This window comes from Nematolebias whitei, chromosome 18, assembly GCF_014905685.2.
Source record: "Nematolebias whitei isolate Nwh7 chromosome 18, NemWhi1, whole genome shotgun sequence".
NCBI lineage: Eukaryota > Metazoa > Chordata > Actinopteri > Cyprinodontiformes > Rivulidae > Nematolebias > Nematolebias whitei.
Genome location: NC_056515.1, coordinates 24,077,313 through 24,097,303, shown reverse-complemented (window position 1 = coordinate 24,097,303; position 19,991 = coordinate 24,077,313). Strand labels below are relative to the sequence as shown.

Genomic DNA, 19,991 nt, shown 5'->3' with positions numbered 1-19,991 from the left:
AAAAGAAGGGTGATTTAGTTTCTCTCTGGTTCCTTTTCTGTGTACGAGCTGCAGGCTAGAAGAAATGTTAACTCTGTGGCTTTTTGGAGTCTGTGTAATATGTTTCTGCAAAGTGCAGAGGAACAGTGAGAGCTCTCTTTACGTTTCCTCGCCATCATGTCTGGGGTTAAAACTTAGCATGACCGAATGTGCTGATATTTATAGAAATGGATTGGATATGTATTTTCATAACACTAAAGTCCATAAGAGTAAGAGCTGTTGAAAAGTTTAGTTAAAAAAATATACAAAAAGTTATTGGTTTGTTTTACAGCCTACAGTTACTAATACATTAGGCGCAGTTATAAATAAGTCTTAGTGAATCAAAATAAAGCAATATTATCTGCTTTCTACTGCGTTTGAAATTCAGTTTTGACATGAAATAATACAATTTTTATGACTAATCTGAGAAAATATGGTTGAAAGTTTTAGACAAAAATAGAAATAATTAATAGAAATGGTTATTTTTGTCAAATTTTTCATATTTCTTATCCCACAGTTGAAAATTGTTCACATAATTTAGGGACTGATTCAATTCAAATTTAGTGAATGTATTTAGACCGATATTGATTAGAGGAAAGTTCAGGGGTGTTTGATTTTGTTTTTATGATGAAGGACTCACATGTTTGGAAATTACTTAGGAAAACCTCAAAATTAAAGCTTAAATCTGCCGCACAAAGTTAAGATTTGAGTATGTAATGTCATTTCAAACTTAAACATTTTCTGGTCATTTCATGACTACTGAATTTTTTGCAACAGTTCAGACTAAATACACAACTGTTGTTTTTTTTAGTTATTTTGACTCCTATAAATCGCTTCAGGATCCCCCACTTGGTGGTCTGTGACCCCAGCTGTAGATCAATATAACACACGTTCACTTTTTCCAATTTAAAATAACCTATTTGTGGAAATTAGAGCTAGAAATGATCCAAATCAAAAACTGAATGATGCACGGAGAGAAACAATGTTCTGCATCTGCACAGACTTGCAGTGTAAAAATGCACACAAGCATTTGTGCATGTGCCCGTGCACAGCATAACAAATATATTCAATAGTGAAATAGTGCATTTTTTGCATCTGCAGTGCTCCCTTCAGAAAACAGATTCCACCCATGAGCATAAAGTCATAAATGAGCTGCTGAGAAATCAAGCAGTCAGCATAGAGCTCCAACTAGTTGCATTTATGTGATAAAATAATGTGTTGACAGGACGCACATTTTCTTGTTTTACCAAGAAAAGTCATTGCTACAAAGTTAACACTCGTTGCCTCGCTTTAAAACTCCCCACTGTATCACTTTTATCTTGGAAGGTTTTTAAGGAGTCAAATAAAAGGGGACGTCACCACAGACGATTGGATTTCCCTCCTTTGGGGTTCTATAAGTGTTTAACGCAGTGATGATTATTTATTTATGTTTAATTGACTTTTATTTAAACTGGAAATCTCATTGAGACAGGTAAAAGTAAAAGAGAGACCTGTAGATGATGCACCGCGGGTCAGCCTGTGGGGTGGTGGAGGGACCAACGGGAGGTTCCTCCTTTCAAACACTGAGCACAGTCTGAGCGTGCTCACTCTTTAGGCCCTGAACTCAAGCCTGATTATAAATCTTTTCATCCCTTCGTGTCTGCAGTGGTTAGTTTACATTGTACATAACAAATGTCTTTATAGAGACTCGTTTTTTTTTTTTTAGCATACAGTGAGATTAGCGTTGTTTAAATCTAATCATGCACGACTACAGCAATAGGCGGGAGCAACCTAGGTGGACAGAAATGATGTGGCAAGGTGTGCGCTTGTTAGGAAACAGAAAAGAAACACAAAAACTCCCAGTGTACTGGCCATCAGTCCCACTCTGGCTGCCCTTCAGCTGTACAGAATTACAGTATTTACATGGAGCTGTAGGTGATAGTGACTACACGTCCCTGAAAACGCATCACATTTAAAAAAAAAATCACATATCAGGCAACCTAACATTCAAGATTGTGGGTTGTAGAGGTGGGAGTGTTTAAATAAATCAACGTTGTTAAATACAGAACTAGAGAAAGCTTGTTTTAGCAGTAGTGGTGAGCACAATGGCAGCCCACCTTGCCACAATGTTCAACCGTAAACACTTTCGTGAAACCAGAAGCCAGCCAAAATGCACTTTACAGGAGATGCAAGTCTACGCACTTGGTCAATTTTATTTGGATGCCATATACAAGATTTGCAGCAAAGCAACTAGATGATCGGTAACATATATCTCAGCTCGTTTACTTCAGCTTAAATACCACTGTTGCTTTGGAGTGACAACGCACAGGCTGTTTCATCATTTTTCAAATTCTGTTTCGATCGTTTATATTTAATGTTTTTTTTTGTTTAATCTGTTTTTCTTTTATTTTTTTCTTTTGATGGTCATATCCGTTGGGTTCTTCACCGTCTGAAGAATGTGGGGTTGCGCAGGCAGGCGGATAGTCACCTGCAACACCCCAGGGGTCCCGCTGAGGTCTCCAGGCTGCTGTCGGTGTCTGAGGCCAGGGTCTGGTCGGTGGACATGGAGGAGATGTCGTTGATGGAGGAGGAGGGAGGGAGGCTCTCGCTGCTGTTCACGGCTGCACCTGTGCTACGGGAATCAACAGCAGCGGAGGGGTTAAAACAGAGAACGGCAAGGATGGGAGCAAAAGATTAATAAATTAAATGCTTAAACGGGAGATTTTGCAAGCACACGCAGAAGGCAGAGTGAGATGAGTTGTTGAGTGAAGATGAATTAATTAGCTGGGATTCAGACGGGAACAATAATGTCAGCAGTAAAGGGACAAAGTTGCAGTTACAGCATATGAAGAAGAGATTTGGGTCCGGTAAGTTCCTCAGGAAACATTAAAGGCTGCAGAGATTCAGCAGTCTGTATAATCACTTAAAGTTCAATCAATATGTTCTTTTCTGTTCAAGACACATTTCTATTGATTTATATTTGTATAAGGGCACCCCTTATTCTTTGTTATACTGGTCCATTGGTTTGTTATTTAAATAATATTTCAATTTTGTGTTATTGATCTTGTTTGGAAGTCAGAAGCAGTCAGCAGTAAATGACCTGAGACCTCGTCAAACATGTCTTCATTTAATTTGCCAGGCTAGCACTTTGTCATTATTGATTATTCAGAAGTGAAGCTGCAGGATCCAACAGTGCTTAAAGGGATAGTTCTGTCGGATGGCTATGAACAAGTAGTATCTTACCTGTCGGAGCTATTTGAATGATTTCAGCTTCGAGAAATAGTTTAATTCTGAGTGGACAGTTTTGTTGCTGTTAATCTGTGCTGCCACTTTAAGAGTACGCAGAGTAGCTGTTTATCGCAGAATTACCATAGCTTTGTGTGTTTTCACATCTATTTCATCTTTTTTTTGTTGAACCCTGAATAATATATGTTTGTTAATAATATAAGTTAGCATAACATGACTGGTTTGCGTGATTAGTTTGAAACATTTTTGTTTAGTATAAATTCACAGTAATAAACTCGATGCTAATCACGTTTGATTTTCTATGATGTTTTCAATGTTAAATTAGCACATGCTAGTTGTTGATCAGCAGCATATGAGCATTAGTTTTTTTTTCCACCTATGTTATTGTAAACGCTTTATTAGACATGAACATATATATATATAAATTAGTGTTTCATAATGTAAAATAAGCCACAGACATTTAAATTTTAACATGAATGAAATGCATCAATAATCATTTTATAATCGCATAGAGAAACTCAAATTGAATTAAATCATGAAGTGCCTAAAAATCCCCATCCAATCAAAGAGCATCTACAGCAGGTAAGGTAATTGTTTGAAACCACATCACAGAACCCCAAACTTGAAAATGTCTGAACTGTTCCTTTAATGTCCACAAACAGGACCTTTGTTCCTGTGGGAGTAAGAAACTGTTACCATTTCTACATCCAAGCTGACTTTGCACTCTATGAGCTTTAAGGAAGGAATTTAAATTCCCAGTCACACTCATGTATGAGTGATTTTATTTATTTATTCATTTCCAGGCCGAAAAAAAATAAAAAATCCAGAGCAGAATGTTTGCAGTAAACAAGCGAAATAGGTGGACTTTAGCAAATTTGTGAAGTTTCTACTTGTTCCTTATGAAGAAACAATGGCACAGTGAGCTTTTCAGTTGATAGAAAGAAGAAAAGAAACCAAGAACGAAGCAGGATCAGCAGCTCGCATTGAATGCAGAAACAACAGTATCTGAAAAATAAACTGCAGCTTGATCTCAGTCTTAAAAATACTAACATGAATGAAGTTAGATTCCATCACATATGAAATATATATAAAACATGAAGCAAACACACATAAAGATTGAGACTTTGTGCTTTCTCTCTGCTTCTCTGCAGTGAATTTCTCCCAGCTCCTGCAGTGCGTCTGAAACGCTCAGCAGCAGCAGACCCTACAGACCAGCTCATCTCCTTAATGGAGTGGACGCAGAGAAGAACAATTAATTGAGGTTGAGGCAGGAGAGAGCAAAATGAGTATTAAAGGAATCGCAAAATTAACAAACGCGCTTAGGTAAAATAAATGAAAAAATATATATTTTGTGCATTACCTCATTCCGTAAAAACCAGGGTGACGCTGTTTGAATTATAAAAACAATACAGTTTAAAGGTTATTGTAAATCAATATTACACTTTCTATAAAAAAATGTAATTTATTCTCACCAGCAGGTGCTGTGGTTCCAAACAATTTAATTATTTTTAATCAGTTTTTATGTGACTTTTTACTGCCACCTAGTGGTAAAAGTTGAGAACATCAGCTGTTCATCAAGGTCTTTATACAATGTCAGCTGCAACTTGCAGACTGATATTCCTGGGAACTGCAGAACCCAAACCTCAAGTTATGACATGTTGCACGCAGAAACACAAACATGCACGGTGCTTGTTACTATATATTCTGTGCAAAAGAAAGCAGCGTTAGCAACATTTTTTATATATACTTTCATCGAACATTGGCACCAAAACATTTTGAACTAAACAACAGTGAACTGGAGATGCAAGCGACAGAGACACATGGTCGACAGCACAATGGTACTCTCTATTTACAAAGGGGATAACTCCAGTAAGGATAAAGTAAATTCACTTACAGAGCGGTTAGGCTTATGCACTGAGAGTACCTGAAGGTGAAGGTTGTCCCTTCACAACGCCATTCTTCGTTCTCTCCTCAAAGTTCATCACTTCTTTATAGATTAATTCTGTCAAGGCAGTCATGGGTGAAAAGTTAGTAAAGCGCACAAAGAGGCCAAAAATATACGTTTTAGAACAGCACATAACAAAGACAGAAAGGATTTTCAATTTATTTTTACAAGAAAGGGAATGTGAATGTAAAGCAACTGATAGATTATTAAAATATCTATTACATTACATAGAACAAGCAGATTATTATAATACTACTAGCTCAATACTTGTTATGACTTCCTGTTATTGTGAGGTTTTTACTGTGTGAATGTTTATGAAGCTCTCACACTATTGTGATCCATTTTTCTTCCATACATTTTTCAGCATCTTTCTTGTTCCACAATTTTTGAGCTGTTTCAACAACTCATGTATCAAAACGTTCAGCTCGTTCAGGAGAAGGGTGCTATGACTTTTGGTATTGGTGTAACTTTAGCTTTTTGAAATATTTTGCCTTTTCTGGCACTTTTTTTCTCATAGGAAATGAATTGAGCTCATTTTACATCCTTCAAATCTTTAGATATGTTTACAACCTTTTACTGCTCCTTTCACATTTTGTTCTGGTTAAACTTCTTTCAGCTTCTTTGTGCAAATTTAAACTTTTTCTCAGCTTATTTCAGCTGTTTTTCAGCTCTTTTGTGCTCCTTTCAGAATATTTCAGCTAACTAAAACATTTTGTAAATCTTCCAATTTTTTTCTGCTAATGTCAGCTTGTTATGTTGCTTTCTGCTTATTTCTGCAAGTTTCAGCTTTTTCTGCTATTTCAGCTACTATTTAGCTGTTTTGTGCTAATTTTAGCTGCTTTTTGGCGAATTCCATATTTTTTGCATTCATTTAAACTTTTTTTCAGTTTAATTAAGCAAAATGTGCTATCTCCATATCCTTCTGGTAATTTAAGCTTCTTTCTGCCTTTTTAGCTAATTTTCAGCAGTTTTTTTTCATACGTAATTTCAGCTTTTTTCAGATAATATTCACTTCTTTTAGCTTTTTCTCCTAGTTTAATTTTTTCTGCTCTTTCAGCTACTATTTAACTATTTTGATGCTAATTTTAGCCTTTTCAGCTAATTCCACTTTCTTTTTAGCTCATTTCATTTCTTTCTGCTTCCTTCTATTAGCTTCTTTTTACCTTTCAGCTACTTTTAGCTATTTTTTTTAGCTATATTCCTGATTTTTGTGCTCATTTCTGCTTAGGTAAACCTAATTCAGCAAAAAAAGTGTTCTTTCTTCTCATTTAGGTCAATTCTTCCATTTTTTCAGCTATATTTCAGCATGTTTTTTTAAGCTAATTTCAGCAGTTTTTCTGTAAGTTCTTCAGCAACAAGCATTCACACTGCATGTTCACAGGAAATGGAATTTCTCTCGTTCTATCTAGATAAACCTTTTTTTTTACCTTTCCACTCATCTATAGAGTGTTCTCGTTCATCCAGCTGCTTGTCGTAGATCTGAGGTGGAGGCTAAAAGGCAAAGAGAAAGCACACTCTATCAGAAACAGTTCAGGTAATCGCAAACACAGTGATACAATAAGACATGTCATGACTATGACAAAATATGTTTAAATTAACTCATACGAACTCATAAGAATGTAGTAAAATGTATTTGTAATTTATTGTAAAAGCAGATGAACATTTCTGAGAGGCAACAGTAAGCCTTTTTTTCTTCTAAAGCACATTTTACTCCTGAAACATGTTTAGCAACAATGAGTTCAAACAACTTTTAATATTTTGTGACAAGCATCGTTTTCTCTCCTCCACACTCACACAGAGCAGTGGTTAGACCGTTCACCTCTCAGTGAGAAAGTCACCAGATCAAATCCCAGCTGGGGACCTTTCTGGGTGGAGTTCTCAGTGTGCACGTATGGTTGTTTCTAGGAATTCCAGTTTTCTCCCAAAGAGCAAAAACATGCGTGTTAGATGAAGCGATAACTCTAAATTGTCCCTAGGTGTGAGTGAGATGTGAATGGTTGTTTGTATGTGACCCTGTGATGGACTTACAACCTGTTTAAGTTACACCACATCTCTCACACAGTGACTGCTAGAGATAGACACCATTTCTCCCATGACCCGGTGAGGAAAAGCGAGTAAAACAAAATAAATCAATAAATGTATTACATTGTATCGTACGGTATCATATCAAATTGTTTAATATTTTAGTGCATTATGTCATATTGTATCATTTTATATCAGTATATATAATTTTAGTGCCTTTTATTGTATCATATTGTATCATGTCTTATTGTATTGTATCATATTGTATCATGTCTTATTGTATTGTATCATGTCTTATTGTATTGTATCATATTGTATCATGTCTTATTGTATTGTATCATACTGTATCATGTCATTGTATTGTTTCATATTGTGTCAAATTATATTATATCCCATTTTATTGTACAGTAGTGTGTTATATTGCAACATTCAGTATTGAATTATGTTGTATCACATCCTACAGTATTTTAAAGGGGTTGCCTTTTAATTGAACTTTGAATTTGTATGTGTTCCACCTTATTTTTTTGTTTTATGTTTTTTATTTTAACATATTATTTTTTGGGCATAAAGTAATACAAAAATGGCTCAGTGTGGTGCATATAATTGTCAGGAACATAGAAAAATGAAGCAATTGTGAATATTTTTAGCAGAGGACCAGCCAAACCCAAATATCTCTTTCCTGGTTTAATGTCCATTTAAGATACAACATATTGAGCATAAAGGTCAGAAGATTTTAAAGATAATTTAGAAGCTTGATAAAAAAGAAGTCATAAGTATATTATTTACTGCTAATCAAATAAAATGTTTATTGATTTTCATAATGAACAAGTCTCACATCAGATCTTTACACTCAAGACTTAAACAGCAGACTGTGAGAACAGTTGTGGCGTGTTGATTTGCTAAGATAGCATTTCATCGACCAGGACACAGATACGTTCTCTGGCATCCCGTCAACCCTTCTTATCAAAAATCATGGCTCAGACTCTAACACCATAATCCTCCCCACTCTGCCACTGCAATCTCTGATGTAACAATCAGGCACCATTACAGGTTGGCGCCAGCTGGACAGATGTTAGGAAAGTGAGCTGCGCTGTTTTCAACATGGATTTATTCAAATATATGTTCATGCTTTGAGGAAGAATTAATGGAATGTTGTTCCAAATGTGTCTAATATTTTCTTCAACTCACGCCCTTTTTTAAAAAAAACATTTTACTTCAGCATCATCCACCAGAAGAAACACCATCAATATGACATGTAAAGATTAAAGCTAACAGTTTAAAGGAACAGTAAGATGTTTCTGTCACAAGAAAATCAAAATCAATGGCAGTCATCCTATTTAAATTTAAAAAATAATAATATTGAGTTTTAATCAGTATGACAGAGAAGGACAGGACTGAGCTGAAGCTCCGCCCACTCACCGCCTCCACCTCAGCTGGGTCGTACCACACGTTGATGTACGGGTGTTGTAACGCCTCATCCACTGATATCCGTTTAGCTGGATCAATGATCAGCATCTTAGACAGCAGGTCTCTGGCCTGACTTGCTGTGGTTTGAAAGACACAAAACAACATCCAGCTGATTACATTAAAAAAAAAGTTATCTTACGCCACTGATGTGAAAGGAAAAACTGAGAAACTGAGGCAGGATGGAGAAAATGCATGGCATGATTTAAAGGGAAAAACTGAAAAAAGCTGATTATTAAAAAATCTGTGTTTGATTACTGGCTTTAAATTAAATTCAATTAATGTGGAGCTCATCACAGTTTAAAATAGAGTTAAATATTTCCATATAGGATAGAAACACTGTTAACTGATGTAATTATACAACTCTTACATGCTTTGACTGACACTTGTTTTTTCTAATTTAGTAAAAACAAATTGCCTCCTCCAACTTGAATCTGTTTTTCTTGGCTAACATTTTGTTATTATTGATGATATAGAATTAAATTACAAAGATTAAAAAGGGCTTAAATAAAAGGTTCACATCTTTAAAGTGGGGTTCTGTGAAAAGGTTATGAACAATAATCATCTTAATTGTTGTAGATTGCTCGCTCTCTCCTTTCCAGTCTGCCTCTCTGGGTGCATTCCCTTTAACTCTGTCGACCCAGCAGAGTGCAACCTGAATACAAAACGGATTCATGGGTACTTGCAAGTCAAGAGCTTCGATGTAGGAACACGGTAATAAAAAAAGTGTTAAAAATACTTTCTTCTTCTTCATTTCCCAGCTGAGAGAGCAGAAGGAGATGAAGCCTAAGATCAACTCTCAGACTGGGAGTTTACTGGATTCATATCCTTTCTGACTCAGCAAAAAAAACTATCTATTTTAAGAGTAAATTTCATTCACAAAATCTACAAACATGGTCAAACTACCAGAGACAGGAGAGAAGGCGACTAACACAAAAACTTTACAACTCACAAACGCTTAAATGTGTTTTTTTTTTTTTTATGCTAACTCGTGGTTTTCAAAAGTCTAAACTTAATATTTTACATTAACGCTGCTTTTAACCATGCAATTTTACTTCCTAACAGTATTAATTTTTTTAACTAAAGTTAAAAGGTAGTCGGAGTAAATGTGCAGCAGAAAAGTGTGGAATGGTTTAGGAATAATTGAACAAATGAACACTTCATAACATGGCTTGTAGTTTCTTACAAAGATTTTATGGAAAAGTCTCACTCAATAACACAAATACAAAATAAGACACAAGCTCCTCCAATATATGTACAGTGCAGGACATAAGATGTCAGCAGCCAAGGAAGAAAAGAAAACGTAGTTAATGTGCCATTTTTGTGAACACCTTTTGATTGGATGGAGTCATTAGTAAGACTTTTTTTTATACTGTATATCTTATAAACACCTAATATTCATTATCATAAACAGCTTTTCAGTGAAAATGAAAATGTGTAATATATAAAAATAATTTTGTATTACAAAGTACTTGTTGGAATATTTCAGGTTTGACACTGGGTTATGCATTGACATTTCACGTCACTCAGTCATGCATAATGTGACAAAACACCTCGTTTCTCTTACAGCTTACATCATTTAATCCAACTTTAGCAATAAATCTGTTTTTTTCCACACATTTGGCTTCAGCACTTGTGTGTTTAACCATAATTTAAAGAAGCAAAGCAGCATTTTATTGCCTTTTCTGGCTTTGTTCTTCAAGGGCATAATTTAGCACTAAACTAAAAAGCACCAAATGTCTAAAGTCGAGTCCCTTCCAGTGCATAAATAAAGGTCTTTTAGGCATATACTGCAAACTGATGAGTTAAATCGTGTGTTTGATGTTTTGCCATGAAGTGACGGTAACTCACCTTTGAGTTTGTTGTGCTCGGAGTCAGCGGGGAAAAGGCAGTCAGGGAAGAGCTTGGGGAAAGTGAGGCCTGCGTACTTTGGTCGGTTCTCCACATAGTTCCTCACTGTGGGCTGGAGCTTCTTCATGAACTCTGGTGATGGTGTGCCCAGCTGCTCGATCACCTTGTTCCACTGGTCGATGTCTGGAGCAGCAGGTCAAGGTCCAGAGAAACACGTCAAGAATGTGAACCTGTGGAGTCCACCACCTTCACAGAAAATCTTCTAATTTTATGTTGAGGTAATATTCATGGGGGGAAATGCCTTTTGGTGTGTAATCCAGAGGCTTGATGTAATAGCGGTAAATTGAACAGACCTGGTGATGAACCTCCATCATGATTTATTTGAGCAAGCAGAGACTTTGCTTGTTTAGAACACATTTCACTTCTTGTCTGACAACCTTTTTTTTTGTCCACACACTTCAAACAGTCCTCTCCCCTCTAAATGTTCTCACACATGGTGCCAGATGAGGCCGTTTGCATCCACAGCCACAAGAGACGCCTCCACTGGTTCATCTTGCTGAAACGTTTCACACTTTCACCACTGTCCTGCCTCCATTAGACATTGGCTATTATCCACAGAACCCCCACCCATCCCATCCGCCAGCACATGACAGTATATTCACTCAGGCACTTTGGGATGTTTTGCTTGTCTGCAGGATTAACACTGTGTCCGGGGATCAGAGGCTTGAAGGATACGGTCACTCCCAGGGAACAGCACTGCTCCTCTAAGCACCTCTCCAATGATGCAGCCGACTGACCACATGTCCACTAGGGTGTCACACACACACAGAAATCCACATGTACACACATATAATGTTATGTTCCATGTTCCAAACTATGTCATATGAATCAAAAGGCTCAACTCTGGGAAAACAAAATGTGATGATTCTGTTCATTTGACTTTGTTTATGCCGGACGCCCTTGCAATTAAAATCCCCTCACCTTCCCAGAATAAATTCTTTACAGACAAAAAGTAAACTATACTGGTCAACAGAGTTGGAAATATATTCATACCTAATGATTATCTGTTATGAATGTGACATAACTATACACATTAATCCTTAAATAACTGTATTTAACAGTCTACTTACAACAAAACCCTCAGCTTTTCAGTCAGCTGTCTGGTTAACATGCAGCCGTGTTAATCCACCATCAAACAACCACTAATCCTGCTGCACACACTGTTTGGGTGGACAGACTGATCATCATTTGCTAAACACTTCAGAAGGTGCAGAGTCCAACCTCAGTAAGCTCAGTCCTTCAGGCCCAAAGGCCTCAAAGTAAATCAAGAACAGCAGCAATAAGGCACTGATCCAACGCTGAGCTATAAGTAAAAGTTGAACCAAATTGTATGTGAACATAGTTCATTGATCTACATGAAGAAGGGATGGAGTGCTAGATTTGAACAGAGGGGAATTTTTCAGTCCATGGTGTTGCTGAGCTCATCGCAGGGTTTTCTAGTTGTGCAGAGCATTAATCTTCCACATGCTGTGTGTTCAGGGCTCTGGAGAGATGAGCGTTCCCACAAACACCTGCACACACCCGTGTTTCTACACGCCTCTAAATCACTTCAAAAATCCCCATTTTAAATGTTATGGATGGTCATTTTTCCTGCTGTCCACAAATTTTCCCACAAAGACTGCCCCAGCATTCGAGCGTGATCGGTGTGTCCCCCCCACACATGATGTCGTCTGCAGGTGTGTGCACTGAAAGTGTAGTAATCAGTGTTGAATGTCAGATCGGGTGTTGAGCGCACTGAAAGGCTGCAGCAAAATAAGAAAACTACTGTATTTTTTGGACTATAAGGTGCGCCGGATTATAAAGCACAATATCAATGAATGGGTCTGTTTTCATACATAAGGTGCACCGGATTATAAGGCGCATTAAGCGAAACAAAACAGTCAGATGAGTCAAACTTTATTCAACTTATTCACAATAACTATATAAAATCAGTTCAAGGTCAGTAAGCACAACCAGAATTAATACATAAGGCGCACCGGATTATAAGGATCACTGTTGATTTTTGAGAAAATTAAAGGGTTTTAAGTGCACCTTACCTCATAGTCCAAAAAATATGGTAATTGGTGTTGGTTAAAGCATCAGCAGCACCATAAGCTGCAAAAGTCCAGCACGCTGTTTCACCTCGTTTTTCTTTTGTTCCTGATATTAAAGTGCCACAGATTGAACGGATCGTCTTTCAACTGACTATGTTGATTTTTTTAAATATCAAGGCTGCTACAACTTATTTAAAAAGGCTTTTTTTTTGTTAGATTTTGGTTTATAAGTAATATCGAAAATAACAGTTTAATACTGGTACATTTAAGTAAATGGTAAATGGACTGTACTTATACAGCGCCTTTCTATCTTATTTCAAGATACTCAAAGCGCTTTACACTACAATCTGTGTCTCATTTACCCATTTATACAGCACTCTACTAGATCTCTACGAAGCTAATTGAACAAATCATTCTAAAGAGACTAATCAGAGCTTTAGATCACATTCATACACCGATGGCACACACATTGGAGACAATAAGGGGTTCAGTGTCTTGCCCAGGGACACTTTGGCGTGTTACTGCTGTGGGATTCGAACCCCCAACTCTTGCATTGGAGGACGACTGCTCTAACCACTCAGCCACAGCTGCCCAGTGTAGCTGATTTTAAGAAATAATAACAGAACCACTGACTGAAAATGTTTACATCAGTGCTCTTAGTAGGATGTATAATAGTCAAATAGTTGAAATATAACAGGACTCAGAACAAATCCTTAAGGAATTGAGTCTGAGTTAGTAAAAAATCAACTGTTATGTCTTATTACAAAGCCTGCTGGTTATACAGTATATGAGATGCTTAAAAGACTACACAGTCCACTTGTGATGATGTCATCAAGGCAACAATTGGTTAAAACGCACAGACTGTAAGCAGGATGAATTTAATATTAAAGAATAATAGTAAAGTGTAAGGTCAGTATAATATTACTGCAAACTTCTTTTGGGGTCTGGCAGTGTTTTGCCCCCCAAAAAGCTTGCTGCTATGAAAGACCCCACCCCCACTACTCACATGAATTGAATTAATAAATTGGTGTTGTGTTAATTTGCTACACATTGTTGTATGTTTATTTTAATTAGCTTAGTATGCTTAAGATTGTCTACACAAGTTTTGAGATGTGCACTCAGTGGGGCAGTGTATTGTGAACGTCAGTAATGTTGGATTCATCTTCAAGCCATAAACAAACACAAATCTTTTCATATTGTCATAGCAAAGTCCTGTATTTTTCCTTTTACCTACAACTGATGAGGTTGTTCGAGAATGAGAGGTGGTTGTTTATGTGTTGAACAAGAATTCTACAACATTTGCTCTTGTGCAAACCCCATATCGTCACACTCTCACCTCTGTGCTTCACTGTATGTGTTGCAGACCTGATCAGGCTCGTACCAAACAAACAGGAACTCATTACTGTTCTCCCAGCTCAACAAAGAATAATGTGCCAATATTATTTAGGTTTCTCCTAATTTAGAAAATTGAAATTTATTTTTTAATTTTTTATTGAAGTCTGTAGAAGCACATGAATCATTCATCATGTTTACCAAATGGTAGAAACTAGTGATAATTCTCGAGTAGTGCTCTTGTCAGAGATAAGAGTTTGTAAGTAGAGCCCTGTCAATGACATCATTACAAGAGGATGGTTATCGAGGATCTGATTAGCAGGACTACAACATGTATTAAGTTTTCTGACTACAGCTTCAAGTGTATCTTTGATTCCTATTCTGATTTCACTTCTTTGGATTTTCTCATCTGTTTTTGAAAAACACACCATTTTCTTTTATTTGTCCTTTTCAGTTCTTTTGGTAATGCTACGCTGCTATGATGATGCAGCTAGACTTATATTATTCCACAACAGATCCTTTTTTCTCATTTGACAAATCCATTCATGTGGTTAGAATAGATCTATACAAAATCATATAGGTTCACATATTTGTTTCAACAATTACTGGGTTTTTTTTTAATTTGTGGTAAATGTTCACTGGTGTTGCCGAAAGTCTCCATGGTTGGATCTAAATTTTAATTATAATCTTTGCAAAGTATTTATTTTGATTGACTATGTAAGAAAATACAATTTAACTTAAGGGTATATTGGAATTGTTTGCACATGTATTCACTTCTGACTATACAACCTAACATTTTTTTTTTATTTAATTTTACATCTCATTACCAAAACTCTTGTTTTTCTTCTGAAACGTGCATGCTGAGTGCTGAGAGGGATCATTTCTTCAGGATGATCACCTCCACACTGCAGGAGCACACAGTAGGTAGCATTTTAAAACAAACAACACATTTTACTGCTGGAATGGTTAAGACAAATCCTTTGCCACAACGCATTAAACTAGATTAAGCTCTTGTTATTTGGGTTATATGAACTATGCTTCTAAAAGAAGTGTTGGGTTAAAAGGACAAAGGTGTTATAAATCCAGTAAACTGGGGAGTGGTTTAGTTCACCTCAGTAGCATACAGCTAACATTAGGCCTGCAAATCTATAAGCATGCACCAATATCAAATTTCTACTATCAGTTCTTTAACTTATCCTTTCCCCTCACTCTTTACTGCAGCCCTCGTTTTCCCATCCCTCCTTTCCTCCTCATCTCTTTTCATCTCTTTGATTCAACTCAGCTCTCCTCAAGTCAGTTTCACCCTGGCACCCTGGATGGCTCTGCAGAGTGGGACTATACTGATTTAGGCCCACAACATCTGATTTGGTCCGATATATCTCCGTGTAGTCTATCCAAAAACTCCTTACTAACATCCACTCATCCATCTTGGGGGGTCCTAAGATGACAAGGAAGTTGCCCACTGAAACAGTCCTTATACCCCGAGGATCCTTTCAAGCAACCTGGAGCACTTCCTGCAGATTTATCATATTGTTCTACAGGAATAGAAGTGACAGATATGTAAAGATTTATGAAAGAGGGTTCACGTGAACATCAATTTTTTATTTTTTAGATTGGAGTTGTTTTAAGATGGTAACAATTCACTTTGGTCTCACTCGCACTCAGATTAGACGTTAGCTCAAATTTAAACTGCATTTCTCAAATGCTGAGGCCGTTCAAAATGTCATCTACAACAGGTAAGATATTTATTGTTCATAAGCTTTGCACAGGACTGAATTTACACTATACTTCTAAGGTAAAACAAATGGTTAAAATACTAAAATATTTAATTTTCTAGATATCCATCGTCTGTTAATAAATCAGTATTTGGTATTTTCAAGCACCCTAAGACAAATATTTTAAACTCGAGTCAATTTATCATGAACGCCAACATGCACAGTCACATATGACTAAACAAAGTAATCTGTCTGTGCATTAACAAGGATACAGTCCCGGCCTGGGAACAGGATTTTGTGGCGCACCATTTCTCCCATAATGCATCCCACCGACCAAATATCCACTGCACGCATAGAGGTGGAGGTGGAGCAAGAGATGTAGCAAATAGAAAAGAAAGGAAAGCAAAGGTTAGTTGAATCTATAGTGACAACGATTATTGGTAAAACAAAAAAAGTAAAAAGCATTTAGATATGAAGCTGGAGAAACAACAGAGACAAAAATGAAAGGACTGGCTGACTGCAGGAAACTCGAAGTGATGGTGCCCACGGGCTTTCGTTCTTGAGAGGACTCTGAGTAATGAATCATAACGAGGCCGGCGTCCAGTCACATGTTCTGTGGGCTTTGAATCAGTGACTCACTCTCCAACACGTTCAATTCAACCAGTCACTGATGAGGTTATGATTTAGCCTTTTTTTCTGATTGTTAATATCACTAACAACAATAATCATGTTAAAGAGACTCTTCCTGTCTCAGCTGCAGTTAAAATTTAACTCAGAAAAATAAAACTTCAAAAATCTTTACAGCATCACTATTAAAGGTCTCTCACCGTTCTCTTTGTATCCCATACCCAGGATGACCTCTGGGGCTCTGTAGTACCGTGTCACCACATACGGGGTCATCATGAAACTAGTGCCTGCGGTTCTGGCCAGGCCAAAGTCCAGGATCTTGAGGGTGCAGTCAGACTTCACTACTATATTGCTTGGTTTGAGATCCTGGAGGAAACGTCGACAGTGAACAGTTTCTCGTTAGCAGCCATTAAATGATTGATCATTGACATAAATAATATAAAAATGAGTGAGTTAGCCCTAAAAGTCAACCATTAGTTATATTAATTACAGCTATGAGGACACAAAAATAACCAAAAAATGCAGCCAAATTATTGGACATTTCATGGATTGAAATTTAAAGTTCATTGCAGTTTAAATGTCTCTGTTACTGACATCATTAATGTAAAAGAGGCTTCACGCTAAATCACATATATATATATATATATATATATATATATATATATATATATATATATATATATATATAAAGGTTTACCTCATCATGTGTTCCACTCTGACAGATTTGTGCAAAACTATTGTTTATTAAACATGCTGTAAAATCAGAAATCTTACAAACACATTTAAAATGCTCTATATTTGTTTCTATTTAGCCGGCAGTGTTTCATTCAGATACATATTTGATTAAGTTGTTTTTTTTAAACCTTTTTAAAACAAATAACATTTTCTTCAATTTGTCAAAAGTCATTTTCCATTTTTAATCCGGTTCAAGCAACATTTTAATCCTTCAAAAATAAATAAAATCTTAAAGCTGTACTCTTGACATAATTTTCTTTTAATGAAACAATAAAAGATAACACGTCGTCAGATTTATTAAATATTTTGAACCTAAATGCACTTTAACCTTAAGATTCCTGACATCGAAATGTGTTGAAGCCAGCTGGATACTACACAAATTTGAACATATGCAAAAAAAAATACAAAAAAAAATTTGCAGCATTTATAAATACATTTAATATAAATAATCAGATGGTAAAGATTTATGATAAATGGAGAACTGGATTGTTTATTTAGGATATGTGGTGCTTCAGTTGAGCAGCCAAAAAAAGTCACTTTAGTGACAATTAAGCCAATACAGCACTCTATCATATTTACATGTCCTGCTTAATTATTAGTTTCATTTGCACAAAAAAAAGTGACGTCTAACTGTCTTTGATGCCAAAACAGCCACCAGGATTATTCCAAGTGTTACAGAATAGCTCAAATCTGTAGCGGTTATAAGGCAAAGACTCAGCAGGTGAACATGCAGAGTGTGCTGCCTTGCTTTCCTACCCTGTGAATTATGCCGGCTGAGTGCAGATGTTTGATACCACACAACATCTGGTAGAGCAGGTAGGACATTCGCTCGTGGTCCAGCTCCATCTGAATCACCTGGCATAAGTTGGCGTCCATAAGCTCCATCACCAGGTACCTGAGTAAAAGGATGGTTGTTTTAATGCGTGAGCGGTTGGCCGACCTGTCAGATGTGTGACTGTTGTGTTGTTTAGCATTTAGCTGTCAAGAACTGCAGCAACATTTTCTACGTGGGAAAAAAAAAATGGAAAAGCTCCACCAAGAAGGTGAATCTCTCAGTGGTGAGATTGTTCTAAAAGTGAACACGCTCTCATTTATCATTCAGTATGAGAATATGATCCCTTCAGCCGTTTCACATTTCACCTGGGAGACTTTCACTGTCTGTACTTCAACGGGCATGAGCTCACAAACGCATAGGAGTTAAAGACACACAATGTGCTATAGAAGCAGTCCTTTTTCAGGTATATAACATAGAAATGAAATAAAAACAGGAGATGAATTAAAGGCTTGGCGTTCCTTGAAAGGATTCATATCGCTTGATGCTTTTCATGCCAAGCTAAAAACGTCTTGGGCTGAGAAAGAACAAAGTTAGAACTGTTCTGATCAAACCTTACAGCTGATGTTCTGCATGATCACACGCAACATGGTAAGACTTTCCAAGCTGTGCACTTAGAGAACACGTTGGAGTCTCTCAGCTACTTGTGTCAATTTTATGGCTCGGTATTTGCAAAACTGACTGAATTGCATTAATTTTTGTGTTACCTAAGGTCAGCTGGCTGTGACGGCCATCTGAAAATGGGTTGACACCTAAAGTTCATTGCAAAGTTTTCAGAACAGATCTTTTGTTACCATTTAGTTCTTGGAGTTTGTTCTGGGAATGACTTTCAGCTGCTAACACACAAAACTTCAGCTCAGTGTATGTAAAACTGGCTGTTATAGATATATTTTTGTGTTTGCTCAAGTTGATTTGCTAAGGCAGCATTTTGAGGTAATGGTTCTCTAGATATTTTGCTAACATTACAGACAAACAAACACATTATTGCACACACTTCATATTATCCACACACCTCAAAACTTTACGAAATCGATACTTACACATCCTGAAATTCCTCTAATGATTTCTGTGGCGTGAAGACATTTAATAAACTGATTATCTGAAAGACAGAAGAGGAAGAAGAGGGTGAAACACAACTGTTACTCAGTGAAACGATGGTCGGTGAATGTGGAATAAAGTAGGTGCAAGTTGACCCTGATGAAGGAAGCTAGTGAGTGAAGCAGTGAACTGAAGAAGTGAGGTGGAACAAAAGAGAGGGGATAAATGTAGGCGAGTGGAGGCGGGAGGAGAAGAAGAGCTCAGACTGTGACAGTGATGATAACACTCATCCCTCCAAATGTTCTCTGCTTCACTTCGATACACGTCTGGAGGCAGGGAATTTAGCACGGCCACAACATTGCAGAGGCTGGTCTACGTTGAGCTGCCGAGGGGATTTATTTTGAGCCAGAAATAGACTCTCGGGCCGCGGTTTGATTTTAAAACTGCTTTATCAAGATGGGAGACACACTTTTCTTTCTTTTTGTTTATCATCTATCAAGAGGAACTTACATTTTTGTGATTGACACATTTCATGAGCACCAACTCCCGGTAAGCCCTCTTGGCGTGGGTCTGGTTCTGGAAGGGTCTGCTCAGCTTCTTAATGGCTACATTTCTGTCCAGGACAGCATCATAGCCCGCACTGCAGAGAGTGGGGTGGGGGTGGGTGGGGGGAGTGGAGAGACACACACAATCATCAGAGTTCTGTTAGCATTCACAGCTGGATGTGTGCATGTGTGTGTGTGTGTGTGTGTGTGTGTGTGTGTGTGTGTGTGTGTGTCCTTGTTTATGCTACTTTGTGAGGCCCATTTTTCCAACTTATACTACATTGTGGGGACCAACTGCTCCTTATGGGGCCCAAAGCCCGGGCCCCATAAGAAGAAGTCCCGTTGGTGGGTTAGGGGCTAGGTTTAGGACTAAGGTGTGAATTGAGGATGTGTTAGGTTTAGGGTTAGGTATGTACTGGTAATGGTTAGGTTATGGATACAGGTCATGGTTAGGCTATAGAAATGAATGAAAAATGAATGGAAGTCAATGCAAAGGCCCCACAAAGATAGCAAAACAAACCTGTGTGTGTGTGTGTGGGGGGGGGGGGG

At 37.3% G+C, this 19,991-nt stretch overlaps 1 protein-coding gene across 5 annotated transcripts in view; it reads right to left on the bottom strand.

Annotated features, from left to right (window-relative positions):
• Positions 1 to 819: 819 nt before the first annotated feature.
• Positions 820 to 19,991, bottom strand: part of mapk10 (mitogen-activated protein kinase 10) — a 41,164-nt gene continuing 21,992 nt past the window's right edge. For 2 of the 5 annotated variants that reach the window (XM_037692366.1, XM_037692367.1), the window contains 10 exons: positions 19,408 to 19,537; positions 18,900 to 18,958; positions 17,784 to 17,922; positions 16,493 to 16,658; positions 15,938 to 16,009; positions 10,526 to 10,708; positions 8,630 to 8,754; positions 6,616 to 6,679; positions 5,168 to 5,245; positions 820 to 2,624 (listed from right to left, as the gene is read on the bottom strand). In XM_037692366.1, coding sequence (XP_037548294.1) covers positions 2,482 to 2,624; positions 5,168 to 5,245; positions 6,616 to 6,679; positions 8,630 to 8,754; positions 10,526 to 10,708; positions 15,938 to 16,009; positions 16,493 to 16,658; positions 17,784 to 17,922; positions 18,900 to 18,958; positions 19,408 to 19,537 — 1,159 coding nt within the window. In that variant the 3' untranslated portion in view covers positions 820 to 2,481. Of the gene's footprint in view, positions 2,630 to 5,137; positions 5,246 to 6,615; positions 6,680 to 8,629; positions 8,755 to 10,525; positions 10,709 to 15,937; positions 16,010 to 16,492; positions 16,659 to 17,783; positions 17,923 to 18,899; positions 18,959 to 19,407; positions 19,538 to 19,991 lie in introns of all 5 variants that reach the window. The other 3 variants (XM_037692370.1, XM_037692369.1, XM_037692368.1) reach the window with 3 other exon arrangements.